Here is an 18254-nt window from a genome sequence, read left to right as displayed (position 1 = left end):
CAGCCCTCCCCCTCTACAGCCTTTCCAGCCGAATGCCCGACATGTAAACGGAAGCAGGCGCTACCATTTTGAAATACAGCACCGCCTAGGTAAGATGGTAGATCATTTTATTTATTCGCCTTTTCTGCAGTATTATTCTCACCTGAGCCGCATGGGAGGTAATTAATTCCGATTCGTCTTAAAGCTCAAGTGTTTTTGACGGGTATGTTTTAGCGACAAAGCCTAAATAGACCGTGTTGTTCCTCAGGAATCGCTCGGTGTTGCACTGTATTCATTCCTGTGCGGAAAAATGTGTCCGTTGTTACACTGTATCGATCTCCTATTGAGAGCCAGTTGTTGTACCAGGTGTTATGTGTTTAACAGTGTTGCGTAGTTCAGAGTAAAAAGAAAAAAGAAAGTATTATGTATTTTTTCTTAATATTTTCTGTTTTCGCCGTAGAGTTTGTTTGCTTCTGGCACCCGAGCCAAACCAATAAGCATCCCGTCGCGCCACATGTTTTACATGGACAATGTGTCCAAACAACTTAACTTATGTTTTTTCGCCATTTCGTCGCTTTTAAATGACCCGAGCTGTGAAATAAATGTGTTGACTCAACGTCGTGCTGCGTCATCAGATACCCCAGCTTCCCTTGCTATGCCTCGCATGAACCCTGTGTTAATGCAGCAGCCATAGCTATACAGAGGGGTGGACTCACACATACAGTGTAGAAACACTGAAGCAGATTACTTCCATCTCCTTTAAAACACGTTCTATGAGCAGCACCACAGGATGTGTAGTTTAGTCATAGCAGCTGACTGGAGCCTAAACCAAAAAATAGAAATGTCATTCTCTGGTGTCATGTTCCACTTTGCCCTTTGATTTCCAGCCAGCCATTAGGTTGTTCGGGAGGAGGAAAAGATGTCGACCGACCTGTAGAAACACTCCTTACTTGACATATAGATTAAACGAGTGAGGAGGGAAGTGAGGGAAATTAAGGCCGCTTTTCAACACAAAGCAACCTTTCTGTACGCCTATCACGCAAGTCTGAAAGATCATCACTGTAAATGCCATGTGAATTAATATGCAGTGCTCTCTCTTGAAGGTATTGATGTAAAATGCTTCGTTCCCCCCAGCTGTCTCCTGTGTATGAGTGTGACTCATAGCTGTAATTACAGCCTCCTCTTGAGTGAGATCCTCCTTCAAACTGCCTTTGCATTGAAAATATTAAGCTGTTGACATATTGTGTGTCCTTGGTTACTGTAGGGAAACCCTGCTCTGTTTTGCAAAATCTGACCCGAGTTGCCAGCTCATAGGCAAATTTGAGGTCTGTGTGGTTTTTAATTTGGGATATTTGAATGTTAATCTGGCTGCTCATTCATGCACTGAGGTTCGTTATTGTAGTGCCTGTGTAACTGCTTCCTCCTAACAGATTGCTCCATCAGTTTATTACATGTTATTTGTGTGCTAAATGGCTGCATCATCTTAATTATTTGCCTTGTCTCTGGATAATAAGCAGAAGTTTAATGGTGAAGAACTGGAACAAGTCTTGTAGGTCTTTGTTTTTTTTCAAAGTCAGCAGCACCTCCTCCCTCACAGACATTTTTAAGCCCTGATAAAGAAACTAAATAGCTGGGTCAGCTATGTCCCTGTGTACTGCAGTCCACCCCTGTATTCAGGTACAGTACTTCCCTCTCCTCATCAGACTACCGTAGAGCCAAAGGTGTGGCTTTGTTCTCACTCGGTAGTTGTTACATCTGTGGCAGGGGATTGTTAATCCCAGCTCTTATCTCTAACCACAGTCAAGCCCATAACTCCTGTGTTCCTCTGCAGCGCCATGGACAAGAGCCACACAGTGAAGCTCTTCGTGGGCAACCTGGCGTTGGACACCACCCAGGAGGAGCTGTCGGCCATCTTTGAACCCTACGGCCAGGTGGTTAGCTGCAGTGTGCTGCGACAGTTTGCCTTCGTCCACCTGCAGGGTGAGGGTGCGGCGGAGCGAGCCATCCGGGAGCTCAATGGACGGGAGTTTCGTGGACGGAATTTGGTGGTGGAGGAGTCGAGGGGTAGGCCGTTGCACTCCACCAAGGTGTTTGTGGGTAATCTGAGTGGGATGTGCACCACAGAGGACCTACAGCAGCTGTTCCAGACATTTGGAAAAGTTCTTGAGTGTGATAAAGTCAAAGGTGAGCAAACATCCTAGTAACAATTGTTTTAAAATGCACTCATCTCTCTCAAGTTGTGTATGATGTTTGTAAAATTGTGGAGCTAGTATGAGTGAAGTAAAGCCGTAATTTAGATTATTATTAGGTTAGAATCTGAGCATGTGATGATACACCAGTGCAAAGTTCTCAATGTGCAAAACAATAAACTCCCGCATCCTTGTTGAAAGGATGGACAAGGTGGTTTCCTTTGGCGCAATTCATACTTTTTCGTAGAAGTAATAAGTGCCCGTGGCAATGCCACTGTGATCCTAACTGTTGTCCCTGCGCTCAATGACAGCCAGGCATTCCTCTTCCGCAGGCTATGCCTTTGTCCACATGGAAAACAAGGAAGACGCGCTCCAGGCCATAGAGGCCCTGCATGGCACCTCGTTTAAGGGCCGCCCCCTGTCTGTAGAGCTGTCCAAGGTCCAGCCTAGCAAGCAAGCACCTACAGGAAAAATCCCCTGTGTTAACTGTGGAAAGCAGGGCCACTATGCTGGAGAATGCCCTGTGGGAAAGCCTTCTCTGGAGCAGTATCAGAGTCAGGCAGCGGTCCTGGCTGCCGCTGCTGCTGCAGCTGCCGGCCTGCCACTACAGGTCCAACAAAGCGTGCACAATTCAGTCTACAACACCTCCACGTTTGATCCCACATATGCGGCTCTCACTGGGATCACCACAGGCACACGCACTGATGGAAACCCAGTGAATCCAGCTGTTTATGGTGCCCTTGCCAGCCAGGTGTATGGTGCTAATGTTGCCAGTCAGCTTTATGGAACGGTGGCCAATCAGGCAGCTCTGACATCAGGCGCCACCCAAATGTACAGCTCGATGACCCCCAACATATATGGCCAGATGGCTGCAAATGCTGCTGCTGCCTACTCACCTCAAGTTTATACCCCAACTATGGCCAACTCCCATGTCTATCTGACTGCAGCTCATGGAATAGAAATGCAGACAGCAGCAGCTGCAGTCAACCCTGCTTACACTGTATCTCCAGCAATTTATGGTGCTGCCGCACCAGCCTACGCTCATATAAGCGCCATGGGAGCAGCGGACCCTACTACAGCCATCTTTGAGGCAGCCAGGCAGGCACATTACTTTGCCCAGGGCCAACAGGTTATGGCTGACCAGCAGACAGTGGCTGCCGCAGCAGCAGCAGCTGCAGCAAAGTCTGGTGAGAGGGACCGTAGTCCCCTACGGAGGTCAGTACCTCTGCTTCCAGACCCAGTGATGAAGCCGTTCATGTACCAGAGAGCCAAGCCGCGCCGACCCCTGCTCCCTACACCAGCTGGCCGAGCGGCAGAAGAGGCTGCAGAGGCTGCAGAGGACCCCATGGCCAGGTAGGACATGCTCTTTAAACCTTTTCACCATCAGCTATGTGGCACCACTGAAACATTCCCAGAGGGTTGAGTTTGTTTCTCCAGGAAACTGTTCTTTGCTTGTTTTTAGTCTTTTACAATCTTGTAGGCACATTTCTCATGGTTAGATAATACTTTATTGCATTTTCTATGTTTCTTTTTCACTTTATCACTCTTTTGTTACTCCCACTGTGTCACCTATCCTGTCCCTCTTCCTACCTAAACCCTCCTCTCCTTACCTTAACCATACACACACACACACACACACACACACACACACACACCCCCCCCATCCTCCTCTCCTTACCTTCTCCTAGGTACTATGCGGAGTACTACCAGCAGCTGCAGCAGTACCCCCAGTTCCAGTATGCCTACCCACCACCGAGCGCAGTGACCGGCATCCCTGGCATGCCGGGAGTGTCAGCAGTCCCTACTGTTTCCGCGATGTCCGCCCAGTCCGTAGCTGCGCTGGAAGCCCTCAGGCCAGTGGTTCCCACCGCTGCGGCAGTGGCAGCTGCCATGGCTGCGCCAAGGGTGTATGAGCCGCCGTTGCCGCCGCCCACGCGCAAGGAGGCCATCCTCCGCCGCCCCGAACTCTCCCTTCACACGCCTGAGCCCCCCTTCCGATAGTCGCACACAACTCTCTGCTCCCACCGCTCCCACCCCTCCCTCTTTGCCCTGAACCCCATCCCCCCCATCTCCTCTTCCACCCCCAAACCTGACCATCTTACAGCAGCTGTATGTATGTATGTGTGTGTATGTGAGTGTGTGTATGTCTGGGGGATCTGGGGGATCTGGGGGAAGTGTAAGGGATGGCGATTGAGAGTGGGGGCTTCTTGGTTTATTAACCTGCTTTACGAGGGACTTGGTCAGCTAACCTTGGTCCTGTTTGCATTCACACAGTGCAGCCGTGTAAGGGAGGCTCTCATCTGTTGTATGGGCATTCTTTATGCTTCTCAGTTTTACGTTTTTATTGTGCCAGTCTCACACTTGTGCCAGTATTAGACTGACCCAGTCAGTCGTTTCATATGCCTTTATTTCCGCAACCCAGTTATGGTTTTCTATGGCCAAATCTACGATAAAAGACATTGATTTTTATCAGCCATCCTCCTTAGGCCTAGATGATCAGTTAGGGCAGCTAATTTGAAACCTTTTTTGCCTTATGTTGGAGAAAATGTAATCAGATGGGAAGTCAGATAAACACATATTGTGCACAGGCTGCATTGCATTGTGTCCAATAGAACCAAGGTTGATGTGTTTTGGGGGGAGGGGTGTTGAATGTGATGTGGATGTAGTAAGTGTGAAAGAGAGAGATATGTGCGAGCTCCTGACCTTGCAGCGCACAAATGCAGCAGCTTAGACTGCACCTTGCAGAAAAACAAACCGTAAAGCACACATAATACATACTGTAATGTATGTTTGGATCTCTCTTTGACCCCTTTTCCCCACCTGTACTCTAACTACAACACTCGAAGACACTGCTTCACCTCTCTTTCCAACTACAGTTGCCTACCTCTGACAATAAATTTCAACATGGAATCTATTCTATTATATATCACACTTTTCACCCAGTCAGCAGTTTATTCCTGCTCCCCGTAAAGACACAGGGTCAGCAGTTTAGTGAGGGAGGAGCTGGGTTTCAGTGACAATGACTTTTTGTAGACATTCTGTAATAAGTCCTCCAGAGGCCTTTTTAAAAAAAATTGTGTATCGTTTTTAGTGTAGCTTACATGTAATACAAGTCAACCTGGGGTGTAATGAATTGTAAATGGAAAAAAACCCATGTGTGACTACTGAATGAGCTGTTTACATATGATCTTTGCATCCTATTGGGAATCATGATATGTGACAAGCTCAATTATGTGCCTATAAGCTTTGAGTGAAGTGCATTAAGTGGAGGGATCTCCCATTTTTAAGTGCTTTTTTTAATCATTTCAAAGGGGGGGTAACAGGAGCTTAGCATCCAGACGGCTACGAGCAGTAAAGCTTTCTCATGGACTTGCACTCCTGTACAAGATTTGTTTCATATCCTAGAGTTTTTAATAAGCCACAAAGTGAGCCTCACATTTTCATAATTAGCCGCTGGTTTTAAGCAGTATCAACAGTGATAGCACCAATGAAGTGAGAGATGGGGAAGTGTCTTCTGGTGCCCCAACTATCAAACTTTTACAAATACCAGACCTACTTCAGATTGTAATTGCAAAAATATTTTAGTGTCTGTTTTAATCCGGTTATTTGAACTGGTAGGTGGGGTTTGCTGCATCAGGATAACAAAAGCTTGACTTGTAAGGACTGGTACCTTTTGGCATTCACAAGCTTGTTCTGAGTGGCAAACTCCACCCATTTGGTTCTACAATCACTTAAAACATTTTTTTTAGCAACTACTATTTGACAGCGGTCTGATGCACACACAGACATACCCTCTGAAATCACCTTACTGCCTCGCTGTCCCCCCCCTCCTCCCCCTGTGGTTTTTAGTGGTTAAGTAATGCATCTCAGTGTAATCTTTCTGTGTTGTATATACAAACACATACCAGTTGCATCCTTTGTAGAATTATGTGGTTTGCGAAGTGTCTTGTTTGCCATGTTTGAGACCGTATTTTTTAGAGAAGTATTCTAATTTTGCCTCTTTTTAAGAAAAGACACAAAAATCAAAATCGGCATGCTTTTTATTGAGAATATGTATACTATAATCATTATTATAATAAAGAATGTTTGGCTGACTACTGTGGTAAAAGAAAGCAAAGGGTTTGGACATTTCCCCTTCTTGTTTATGTTGTTCTTCTCCACTATCTGTTTCTCCTGTGTAAAATGACCACCAGACCCATTTGACTGGGGACCCAGGGGGACTCAGGTGTAGATGCTGGCCCAGCTTTGCTCTCTTTGGTCAGGGTAAGTGCGGGTTGGTGCTCCTTTCTCTCTCCAGCCTCTCAAACTGGGTGCAAACCATAATTTATGAGAAAGGGTTTGCACCTGACCAAATGCACTTCAGTATTTAATTCAAGCAAGAAAGGCTTGGTATGGTCCTTTTTAAAATTGGTTTTTATCCAGAAAGGACATTATACAAACTGTGGCATCATGTTGAGAGCTGGGGAGAGGCACACAGATAGAATGGCCTGGGTGCATTTTGATCTGTGGAGCAGTCCTGTCTCTCGGGGTTGATGGGTGTGCGTCTGGTCTGGTCTGTCCCTGCTGCACCAAATTTTCCCCCTCCGTGTGTCTCTGTGTCCACTCTACTCTCAGACCTGCATGTGTGATAATCTGTAACTCTGCCGCAAAAAAAGCCCCACGACAGTCCAGCTCTGAACTAACTATCTCAACTGAATTAGGTCCCCGGGCCACCTGGAACGGCCAGCGTGCAGCCGTGCGTGAACGTGGCGGCATGAGCCATGGGGACGACTTTTAGCGCGACGCCACCACAGTGGGAACTTGTTCTCTCTCTCCTCACCACCAAGGTAAATGAAAAACGAAACAAAAACAAAAGCACTGACCTCTCCTCTCCCCACCTGCCACCCCTCCTTTGACTGTGCCTTGACCAAACATCCCTCCTCTCCTCCGCCATCACCACTTACCCCTCTCCCAACTCCGTAACTCCTCTGCTGCAATGGCAGTGCCATCGGTGGGGGTGGCGGGTGGGGTGGGGCTAGGACCCCTTTCACAAGAGTCCTGTCTCGCATCACCTGTGTGTGTGTGTGTGTGTGTGTGTGTGTGTGTGTGTGTGTGTGTGTGTGAGAGAGAGAGAGAGAGAGCTTGGATTTCTGAAGAATTTCTGGGTGGTGTTTTATTGATTGTTGAGGCTTGGCACATGCAGACATACCTTTACCCCTCCCCTGCCCGCTAGTCAACTCCTCTCCACCGCCGTATTCGCCGCCCTCACCCCCTCCCCTCCTCCCACCCCTCCCTCTTCCCTCCTCCTCCTCAATCCCACCCTACTGTTCCTTTGCGCCTCTCCTCTCCGCCGTTCACACACACACACACACACACACACAGCGCTTTTTCCGCCGCCACCGCCGTCGCCACCTTGGATCTGGGTTCGTGGCTCTGGCTCGGACTCAACTTCCCAGAACCACCCACCTGACCCAACCTCCCCATCCTCCTTTGTTACCATAGAGGCCTGGGCGTGCCAATGGACAGTGTATGTGTGGTGGCCCGCTGCCGGACTCAGTAACATGACGCAGAGAGACTTCAATGTTGGACAAGTCGCTTTGCTAAAACTGAATGCTGGGTTTGCTCCACATGGCTGTGGAAGGGATCTTAACTCCTGTTTCCCAAAAGAACTTAGTTGCATTTCATCTTTAGTGATAAATCAACCTCAAACAGTTTTCTTACCTTTTGGTCCCTCACAGCCTGTGTGCCAATCAGAAACGTCCTATAAGATAGGCCTTAGGTATGAGGCCAGTCTGACCTGTAGATTCTCAGTCTCAGGGTTCCTATAGGACTTTTCTGGTACGGCAGCTCTGTTCCTCTAACGCTGGGATCAGCTGGAGTGGCTGGATATGTGCTCTGAGTGACTTGTATGTGTTCTTGTGTGTTAAGATTGTCCATGTAGTGAGATAGAGAGATTTAACCCTCACATATGACAGGCTTTCAGTATGTCAAATGAGTTGTCTGACATTTGCTCTGACAGCTGCAAGATGGATTCAAGAGGGTGTTGTCTACTGTCTGCCCAACAAACAAAGGAGAGGGATGAATAGATGAGTTGATTATAAGGTGAGTTGGTAGTGGATCCTCTGTAAAAAAAGCTGCTCCCTAACCTCACCTTCCTGATCTTGGAGGACCCTATTGTTGATTGCCATAATAGATATTCTGGCCAGAATCATATTCTAAAAAGGGCCCTGTTTACGCTGGACATTTTATATTGTCCATAGTGTGATGATAATGATCCTGATAATGCAGCTTTGACTCTGAGGTGTCCAGTTCTTGATACACTTCATCTTTGTTTACTAAAATGTATTCCACCAAAACGGATTTTGCATTAACAGACACTGAATGCTCCCAAGATCTTTTTATCAGAATCACCCCAGAAAACATTGATTTAGAATGAGCAGATATGGCCGACTTCCTTCCCGGCCTCCATGATCAGGGTGCGTGGTGCTCCAATTTATTTCCTCCAGCCACCTCTTCCTCCCCACTCTCCCAACTCCTCACAATTGGCTTCTCCGGGTGCTTGTGAGTCTGGGCTTCCCGTGCTTGGGTGAATGCAGCCACGCATCTCTTAAACCCCCTGCTCTGAATTCACAGTCACACTGTACTGACAGCCACAGCTCGCTGCAGCCTCCTCCCCTACTTCCACTTCCCCGCCTACTCTGCCCTGCCTTCTGTGGTTTTTGGACAGCTGAAGAACTAAAGATGCTCTTTATGCATACATCTTTGTACTGTGTTGTTTTGATAGGATCCCACAGGTTACATCTGTTCTCCTGCAGCAGGTTACAGCTGAGATGTGTAAGTGTGTGCATCTGGAACACACTCCAGTTTGGTTTGAGCACAACCCATAGACCATATTGCCTTTTGAGTTTGCAAGTTGAGATTCAGTAGTTTTAATCAATGTGACCATGACTATTCTAGCTCTTCTAGCACAGATGTGAATTACAGATATCAGACTCTACTGCTGCTCAGATAAAGATGATAGCAGTACAGTCATACCTCAGCCATTACCTCATCTACTGGGGATTTACACAACATCAACACCTGCAGAATTTAATGCAGTTCAATACAGCATCCCTGCATTTATTAAGATGTATAATATGTTTTATTTCCATTGAGAATTGGTATTAGAATAGGCAACTCTTGATGCTGCAGGATGTGGTTGCGGTGTTTTGGCTTGCATTACATTGTAAGGTGTTCATGTTATTTTATCCACCCCTTTTCCCTTTTATTACTCACATAGTTGCAGTATGTTTACAGTGATCAACCCATCCAATTCCCTTAGCTCAATAGTAGCACAGTAATGGTAACCACAAATAGTCACACAGTAGCTAAGCGTTTTCAAGTAGGTAAATGGACCAAGCCGAGTGTAGTTACATTTAAATGCCTGATTAATTATAATATACATCATTCTAGATTCCAAAGACACATGAAGGGTGACAGAATAATGTGTCATCTCGAGAGGATAGCAATCTGGATCTGCTCATTTCAAGGAAATTAGTTCCAGCACAAAGTTGAATGGGATTGGGGGAGGATTTTAGTTGATGATTGTTAGAGGAAATCTTTGCATCAACATGTTTACTGTGAATGACAAATCCTGATATAAACACAAATGATATTGTATGGTTGTTTATGCATATATAAATATGCCTTTTGATCTGTATTTCTTAAAATGTTCTGAGGCATTTTTCAGTCTGCATGCAAATCATGAATAAATTCATTTTTTCTCATAAAAGTGCCTGAATCTCTTTTATTCTGATTGCATATGTGTACTGAAGCAATACAGAATGCCATGGATATTTCCTGATAGACTGCTGGATACCTTATAATTTATGATAGACGTTTAGACTGTTTTTTAGTAAGGTTAACTCTTCTTTTTTGAGACTTCGATATTCAATTCTTTGATCCTGTTTTTTTTTTTGGGAGAGTAAGGTTTAGACTATAGAGGCCTGGGTTTGCAGTTGAGGGTCACTAACAGCAACAGGTGCATTGCACAGGCCATAAAATCCTCTCGGGTGCGAGGGGGCGTAAATGACATCCCTCCACGCCACTCACTAGCCAGTTAACCCTGTTCACAGGAGACTACCACGCCTTTTAAACCTTTTTAGGGTCAGAACCTGATACCCAAGCTGTCGGTTCCCATACTTATTGGGGTGCGGTCACGTGTGCCACTTTTGACCAGGAAAGGAGCACCGGGCCAGCAGGGTTTTCTGGTAGTGGGAGCACCACCTCCGCAAAGGCACCTCGCACCAGTGGAGTCTGGTCTCTGCAGCCCCTAACTATCTCTCCCCCCGAAAGCGAGACCCCTCGTCTCAAGGTGGTTCTTGCCCTCACGGCGTCGTCTATTGCTGATTAATTTTTTCTTACTATAAGCTGAGGGGGACGTAAAGTCCTGACAGAGGCGGCACGATGACAGCTGTCGAAACCCAAGTCTCATACAGCAACTCTTACACGATTCAACATGAAGAGGCGTACATGACCCAAGAGGACGACTGGGACAGGGACCTCCTGCTGGACCCTGCCTGGGAGAAGCAGCAGAGAAAGGTAGGTTTGCATTTGGAGGCTCTGAGCAGAGGCTTACGCTTGTGCCGCCGTGCGTAATTACGCACAGTGTGACCCATGCCCTCACCAAATAATGAGTGACTTTCAATGCATTTTAACATGACAAATGGCATCGTTTCGGAGTCACTGTCCTCACCCTAACTGTGTAAAGTCTAAAACAGCCCAACATGAAACTGGGCATCTGCTGTCCTCGCACCTGGCACTTCAGTCCTACTGGAAGCTGTGTGGGCAGATATTTTAGGCCATGGAACTTTCTCAGTGTTGTCTTTCAGTTACCCCCGATTGCCTTGCGAAGACTGTCTAAATATAAGACCACGCTCCCCAGTCTTTCGCCTACATATGAAACATAACTCATAAGATACACATACGTTTATAAGGGTCTTAACAACATAAAGCCAACCTGGAGCACAACACAACAACACAAGGGAGAGAGAAACTTACCTAAAGTCATTTTTTTTAATGTAAGTCCGTTTTCCAGCTATTTTAGGGCGAGATAGGTCTACTTTAAATTATCAATAATTTGTTTCCACGTTTAGGCTAATTTGTGAATTAATTAATTAGTTTGTAAATACAAGTAAAACTACAAAAATATTCGTGAAAATAGACTTTACCGGATTGTGTCAGCCATACTAAACTACCTGTTGTCTAGGCAACCAGGTGGCCTTGCTTGCCTCATGGAGGACGAGCTTGACAGATGCTTTAATTAGCTGTCTGAGATAAAAGTCAACTGACGTCTTCCGCCGCAAAACTAGGACAGAAACAACACCCGCAAAGGTTAATACAGCTTTATTATTTGTTTAAAAGTTTCACCTGACACAATAATTGTCCAGCCACCACAATGTTTCAGTTATTGGAAAGATATTTACCATCCCGTGGTTTGTTAGCTTCGCCATGTGGTATAACCATTTTCAAAGGTCAGAGTTACGGTCCATAAATCCCGTAGCTCAAGATGAAAGTAGCTGTCAGGAAGATCATTTCTTGTGGTTTAGAAGTACCATTAAGTTATACGTTTTTCTGAGTATTAAACTATGATATTAAGGTTTGCACATATAGTGTTTTAGGCCTCCATATTGTACAAGAATGCTGCAGCTCGTAACGTTACACAGTCTAACTGTTGGTTATGTCTGAATTAATCACCCAAGTCCCAGTTTTCACATTATGTGCCCATCATTTTTACATTTCGGGCCTTTACATGGATGCAACTAATCATCAGTGATAGGCCTAAAATGTAAAAAGAATGGCTAACATTACATCTGAATCATAGAGCAAAGATGGCAGGTCGTTGGACAAAACTTAGCATTCTTGGCAGACATTTCAATATCTCCTTAAGGCTAAGGGTATTCAGTCTGTGGCAAAATAAAAGTAAAAGTTGGACTGACATTAACACAGATGGCAACTCTTCTTGTGCAATAAAACTATTTTTTAAATGTATAGCTACAATATGAATTCAGATTTGTATTATAATTTACCTGTAGAAAAAGTCACTTCCTGTTACGTTACCATCTTTTGTTGGCTGGACAAGAGTCACAACTTGGAAGACAGGTTAAACATATGCGTTATTGTGAGTCAGATGTAATTATTTTTGTCTATTTTGAGTCTTTCAGAAATGTCAAACAACACACTTTTGTATGACTGCACCAATGTTTACTTTTAATGTTGCGTACTAGTCTTAAGCTACAGACACCAATATGTATTTTATACAGTCGCTGATCATGTAAAGAAACAGAAATTAAGCTCTTTGGGGTTTCTATTATTTGTTCTGTTGCTGATTTATTATAATTTACATGGTCCTTATCAAAAAGGGCAATCTGTCAATTGGTCAGATGTCAGCAGTAAAAATAATCAGACCGATATATTTAAAGTTCAAAGCTGATATATTAATTAATTCATTAATTACTTATTATTTTTGTGCTCCTGGCACCACAAGACAATTTCCACATTGGAATAATATACTGTAATCTACTCTAACCTAATCTAATCTAATCTCATTTTATCTCACCTAATCTAATAACACCTAATCTGCACTATTGTGGTGCATTACAGCATAGCGCAGCATTTTTAACAGGCATGTTCAGATGTTAATTTGCAGTGAATGTAATCAGATTGTTCTGTCAGTGCAAAATGTCCCCCACCCATAGAGCCAGACCACAGTGACAGGCTGAGAGTCCTTAACAGATGGTAACAGAGAGAGAGAGAGATGGCAAGGCTGGTAGATATACACCCCGGGTTGGTTTCACAGACCTACAAATAAACATCTTCCTATAAATACTCTTCAACTTGCTCAGCTGCAACTTCCTTCCCTCCCTCCCTGCCTTCATCTCTTGCTTTCTTTCTATCTTTTCAGCAGTCAGGTCGAACTCTTCCTCCTGCCACCATTCTTGAAATATCCCTTTGCACCGTCTGTTTTCTTTTTCTGTGGCACACTTTCTATTTTTTGTCTATTAGAAGAGTAACTTTTTTACCGTCTCATGCACTTGTCAATCTTTTGAATGTAAGATGATATAAAAGGCCTTGATCCAGCCAAACATGCCCCTCTCTTTAGCCTTCACCTCTCAACCTCCTGGGGGAGTAGATCATCGCACTCCGTTGCTCTTCACGGCATGCAAAATCTAGCTTAAGGAGGTGATATCAGCCCATAAATATAGCCAGTGCATCATTTTGCCATGTAATGAATATGAAAGGAAATCTTCGCGCCACCTGTTCTCTCGTCTATCCTTGAAATTTCAGTGGAAAAAGCTGCTCACCACTTGACACAGTAGTAAAGTGTTTGTCAACACACAGTGATGTCGAATCTGATACCGGACATTAGAAATAGTGTGTGCTTGGGTGTGTGTCGTGTCTGAATTGTACATCTTGACACATTGGTTTATATTTATCATGAAGCTGCTCTTGTATATTGTTAGATACATTATTCATGGCTTGGTTTGGCAAAAATCGTGTTAGATATTGCATCCAGCAAACGGTGTCAGATGGAATGAGATACGAAAGGACAGTGAAGAGATTTGGCTGCATCTTGTCAGCAACTGTAAGCCTAGAGATAAGAAGGGCTGGGTTGTCAGTTTAAGTCTGCAAACAGGCCAGTTTGGGACAGAAGTAGATGTTTCCATGAACTCCCAAAGCTTATTGATGTCTGTGTCACCCAGATGCTGTGTTGACGGCTTAGAGAGGCCTTACTCAAGCACATCTACAAAAAGTAGTGATCTTTATAAGGGGGATCAATAGCTGTTTAAACATTAACTCTCACTTCCGAGGTCTGCACTCACAGGACCAATCTGTAATGCTGAACACCTGGCTATTTATTAGAAAAAGGACTACTGTGTTATAGTTGATAGATGTATGTTGATACACAGTAATGTAGATAGTTATGAAACATATTTTGTAGTTTGGCTATGCTTATCTTTTTGTGTAATGCATTAAAAGTAAATAGAAAATCTCAATCCACCAAAAAAAGTCCACCGCTGTGACTAAAGTCATCTACTGTTTCACATAGTTTCAGTTCAGCTGCTAACTGACTGGCTGCCTAACCAAGCTTGTGGTAGCAATAACCTATAAATACCCATTACATAGGGTTATCAGAAGGCTTATGGACTCAGTTGACCTATTAGCCTCATGGTCAATGCTTAGTGTATACTATAAACACATCCTCAAACACAGAAGAAAACCCATGTTCTTCTCCAATGTTCGTATTGACGTTTGTCTAAGAAAGTGTAATAAATAGTCACCCATTGTTTTGTCCATTGTCATATACATTGTTGGTTTTACAATTAAGTTAAAAAAAGAACGGTGCAAGACTTCTGGCAAAAAGTTAAAAAGCCTTTATTTAGATGGCTATTTCATGTTGAAATTGCTAGTTAAAGTCGAGTTGAGTAACACACGTAGCGGCACAAACAGCCTTCTTCAGAATGTAGCCCTCAGTACACAGTTTTGTAAGGAGGGTTGACAATATTGATATGTGATTTCATTTACTAAAGCAGTCAAAATCAAATGTTAAAAAGCTAAACTCTAGTTCATCCCATCATTTAAAAATGTTTTTTAGTCTTTCATTAAAGAAAATTCTGCCATTTTCAAAACATATACTGGAATTTCTTAAATTGGTATTATAATTTTAGATAAAATATTGAATTATCCATCTTATGTATCAGTATCATGTAAATTGAATAATAATGCTTATGATAGATTCATCAGTCTTTGGGTAATTTTTGCACAAGGCCTAATTATGAACATTTCCTCATGCATCCTGATTCTGTAAAAAAAACCCAGTTCTATTCAATTGTACTCTGTTCTGTTCCACAGGGTGTAGAATGAATGAAGTGGCCAAAAGACTGATCATCGTCAGATTTAAGGGTTATAAAGTAAAATTCAGTAATGGGATATTTATCCACTCAACCTAATGTAATGTAATGTACCTGGGCGAGGAGAGATTTTAGGGTGCCGCGTAATCAAATCTATTCTTGTCTAATCTCATTTTGCACTTTAACAACTCAGCCAGTAGTGCAGCAGCCAGACGAGGTCATTGATCCTCACCAACTACCTGATGTTTTTGTAAGACAATACTAAAACACTGTCTCTTTTAGGGATTACATGGGCAGTGATTTGCATTTAAGGTAGCTTTGTGGATCTCTTTTTTTACTGAGTGATATATGTTATATGTAGGCCTCAGCATAGTGTGGAAAAACTTTTATAGATATATTGGGGAAAAAGAGTTTTCAAATCCTTCCAACTGCAGAACATTTTTGTCCTGACGCCTAATAATGTTATCTGTATTTCTATATATTGGTAGCGCTACATAAAAGCATTCACTTTGGCAACATGGAGGCTTTTTCCATTCTCCTGGTTTCCTCAACTAAACACTGGCATATCTTTTTTTAAATGTGCCTGAGTTACACATCAAGCTATTGGTAAACCTGCAAAAAGTGAAATCACCTTACCATTGATGATGCATTTGCCATATGTTTCCTTGGCAGTAGGGCCACGCTATTGCATAATAATATAGCATATAAGCTGCTCTCTGAAATGGGATGCATTCATCCAGGTCTCAGGTCTCTTTTTACAGGAGGAAATTACATGATTTTAATGTAAATTGATGAAAAAAATGGATTTTTTCTTTTAATGAGCGAGGACATCTCATAGACATTCTTCCCTCCTCTGTCTTAATATGCACCATTAGTGAAGAAATTGCAGAACTGATTTGTAATTCACTGCATTAGATCTGCTTCACTGATTTGTGCTCACTGCCCGGGCTGCAATACCTAATCCCAAGATGCAGCTTGGCATCTTAGACTCCCTCCCATGATTAAATCTGTCAGGGTCATGTGATCGTGGTGCAGGAACATTTACCCTGTCGAGTTAATCTCGGGACCTCTCAGCATATTTTCACTCACCAGACCAGTGGAGCACACACAGACTTCACTGAGCGGCCAAAAGGGGACCACCAAGAAATAAACAAGACAAGACTTACAGGGAGCACTGAGCTGGAAGGACACACAATGTGAGAAGATAATGGGGGAAATTTTGGTTTTCCATTTGACAAGGGCACTTAAACCCAAGACAAAACGGGCAGGGATTGAGTCATAGAAATGATATTATTTCTATGGATGGAGTCCTCCTCGCCTCCACCTGACTCATAAGATATATGCAACTCATCTTTTATCTTTAAGAAATTATTGAATCACGAGTAAGTTAGAATATTCTTTTTAGGAATCACTTTTATAAAGTCTAACATCAGTGTTAAGCCTTACTTCACTGCCCATTACTTCCAGTGAGTTGGACATTGATATAACAAAACAGTCCCTACACTTTGCCAAATACTCCAGGTGAATTGTGTCAAAATAATAGCATTAATTAGTGCAGAGCATTGTATCTGTGTTGTGTGATACATGTAGAGAGTACGAGGGTTATACGTAAGTGGAGAGGTGAGAGAACTTGCAGTCATATCAAATAGCAGTTGCTATTCCAGAAGCTGTGTCCATATAGGGAGGCTTCTATAAACTGCTTTAGTGCAGGAGCCCTGGGAGGCTGTAGGAAGAGTGTGTGTGTGTGTGTGTGTGTGTGTGTGTGTGTGTGTGTGTGTGTGTGTGTGTGTGTGTGTGTGTGTGTGTGTGTGTATGTATGTATGTGTGTGTGTGTGTGTGGGGCATGAAAGTGTGTTTCTGTTGAGTTTTGTGGGTGAATTCTTATGAGGTTTGGGACACAGTTTGAAGACAGACAAATTCTTGCAGAGTTGTAATAGCGAGAGCAGACACACGATACAGCCGCGGTGTCCGAATCCACCGGGTGAAAGTAGAAATGATGATTGATGGGCTGTGAGAGCAGCCATCTTGATCTGATCAGAGCAATCCTGTGGGTCTGTAAATAGAATAAAAGGTTGGATTAGTTGGAGAAAATTGCATGGTTGACAGTGGTATTACTTCCATTACAATTATGTCTGCAGTTCTGTGTCTGTGCAGACAAACCAAACTGTAAAACTAATAAATAACGCAACCTCCAAGAAATGAATCTGTGTTTAAGTGTATGCTGTACAGAGCAGCAACCATCCCAGTTATTATTCTTCTTTAGGCTCACTGCTGGTTTTGAAAATGGAGACTTGTTTATGAGGAAGCAAAAACCCACAAGCTGCCAACTCTGTGACCTCAGTAACAAATGACACACAGAGGATACATAGACGAACACCTACAAAATGTCACCAGGTTCCTAATGGTGTCAGACTCAAAAGCCGCATTTAGTTGACCAGTCAGTTTCCTGTAGTAATGAGACAAGCTGAACACAGACCCTGTCTTTATGAAAACATAAATGTTGGGGCTGAATGCTGGCTGCATGAAATGGATATTTATAGGTAGCAGAAGTTACAGTCGTCAGTCTGCTGAGATGATAGGGCTCTTATAATAGGACTGAGGTCATGAAGGTATCATTATATACTTTAATGGCTGAAAAAGCTGCAGTCGCTCCAGTTGAAATATCAAAATGTTAGCAGAATGCCATTATCTTTGACTTTATCTAACCTTGAAATGTAACTTTGTGTATTTTACTTCATAGTTAACATGAACAATTACAACCACGTTCCTGTTTGTATTTTGTGCAGTTGAAGAATGATAGAAGCCATGGTTAGAGTCCGAGCTGTTTCGTGCTGAGTGAAAGATGTATATTAGCTGTTGCCTCAGACATGCTTTAGGTGTTAACATTTCTGTGCTAGCAGCTAAACAAGGACTTCCTGAATGACAAGGCGTACAGCAGCAGTCTCATGTCAATCTGGAGTCACTTCAGTTTCACAATGTACAAATAAAATTAAATCTGAGTTGTAAGATCATCTGACTAGAGCGTTAAATGTCCTTTTTGTGGTTCAATAATGTAGGCAGATGTAGAATGACTAGGTTGGCAGTGGCTTGCTCTTTTGGCTAAATAAATGCTGGGAAATGTAGCAGGGTTGACGGCCTTACATCAGTTTCACACGGACAGTAGGTCCTCATGCTCAAGGTTCCTGTTAAAATGGAATTAGCTGACCCTAAATCTGCC

The 18254-nt window shown here is 43.5% G+C and overlaps 2 protein-coding genes across 12 annotated transcripts in view; both read left to right on the top strand.

The window, feature by feature from the left end:
- The first annotated feature begins 3 nt into the window (after nucleotides 1-3).
- rbm14b (RNA binding motif protein 14b) lies at nucleotides 4-4332 on the top strand. 4 transcript variants are annotated; one of them, XM_078276398.1, is made up of 4 exons: nucleotides 4-89; nucleotides 1811-2163; nucleotides 2501-3521; nucleotides 3857-4332. In XM_078276398.1, the coding sequence occupies exons 2-4, from the start codon at nucleotides 1815-1817 to the stop codon at nucleotides 4167-4169; spliced, it is 1683 nt and encodes a 560-aa protein (XP_078132524.1). In that variant the 5' UTR covers nucleotides 4-89; nucleotides 1811-1814; the 3' UTR covers nucleotides 4170-4332. The 4 variants fall into 4 exon arrangements, with proteins under 4 accessions (XP_078132524.1, XP_078132522.1, XP_078132525.1 ...); XM_078276396.1 differs by having other exon boundaries at nucleotides 2480-3521; XM_078276397.1 differs by having other exon boundaries at nucleotides 78-158; nucleotides 2480-3521.
- Nucleotides 4333-10592: 6260 nt separating this feature from the next.
- Nucleotides 10593-18254, top strand: part of actn3b (actinin alpha 3b) — a 37195-nt gene continuing 29533 nt past the window's right edge. For all 8 annotated transcript variants that reach the window (XM_078276066.1, XM_078276065.1, XM_078276064.1 and 5 more), the window contains exon 1: nucleotides 10593-10727. In XM_078276066.1, coding sequence (XP_078132192.1) covers nucleotides 10593-10727 — 135 coding nt within the window. The remainder of the gene's footprint in view (nucleotides 10728-18254) is intronic.

The sequence above is a fragment of the Sander vitreus genome, chromosome 19 (assembly GCF_031162955.1).
Source record: "Sander vitreus isolate 19-12246 chromosome 19, sanVit1, whole genome shotgun sequence".
NCBI classification, from domain to species: domain Eukaryota; kingdom Metazoa; phylum Chordata; class Actinopteri; order Perciformes; family Percidae; genus Sander; species Sander vitreus.
The sequence above is the reverse complement of the archived record's forward strand: the minus strand, read 5'-3'. Positions and strand labels throughout refer to the sequence as shown.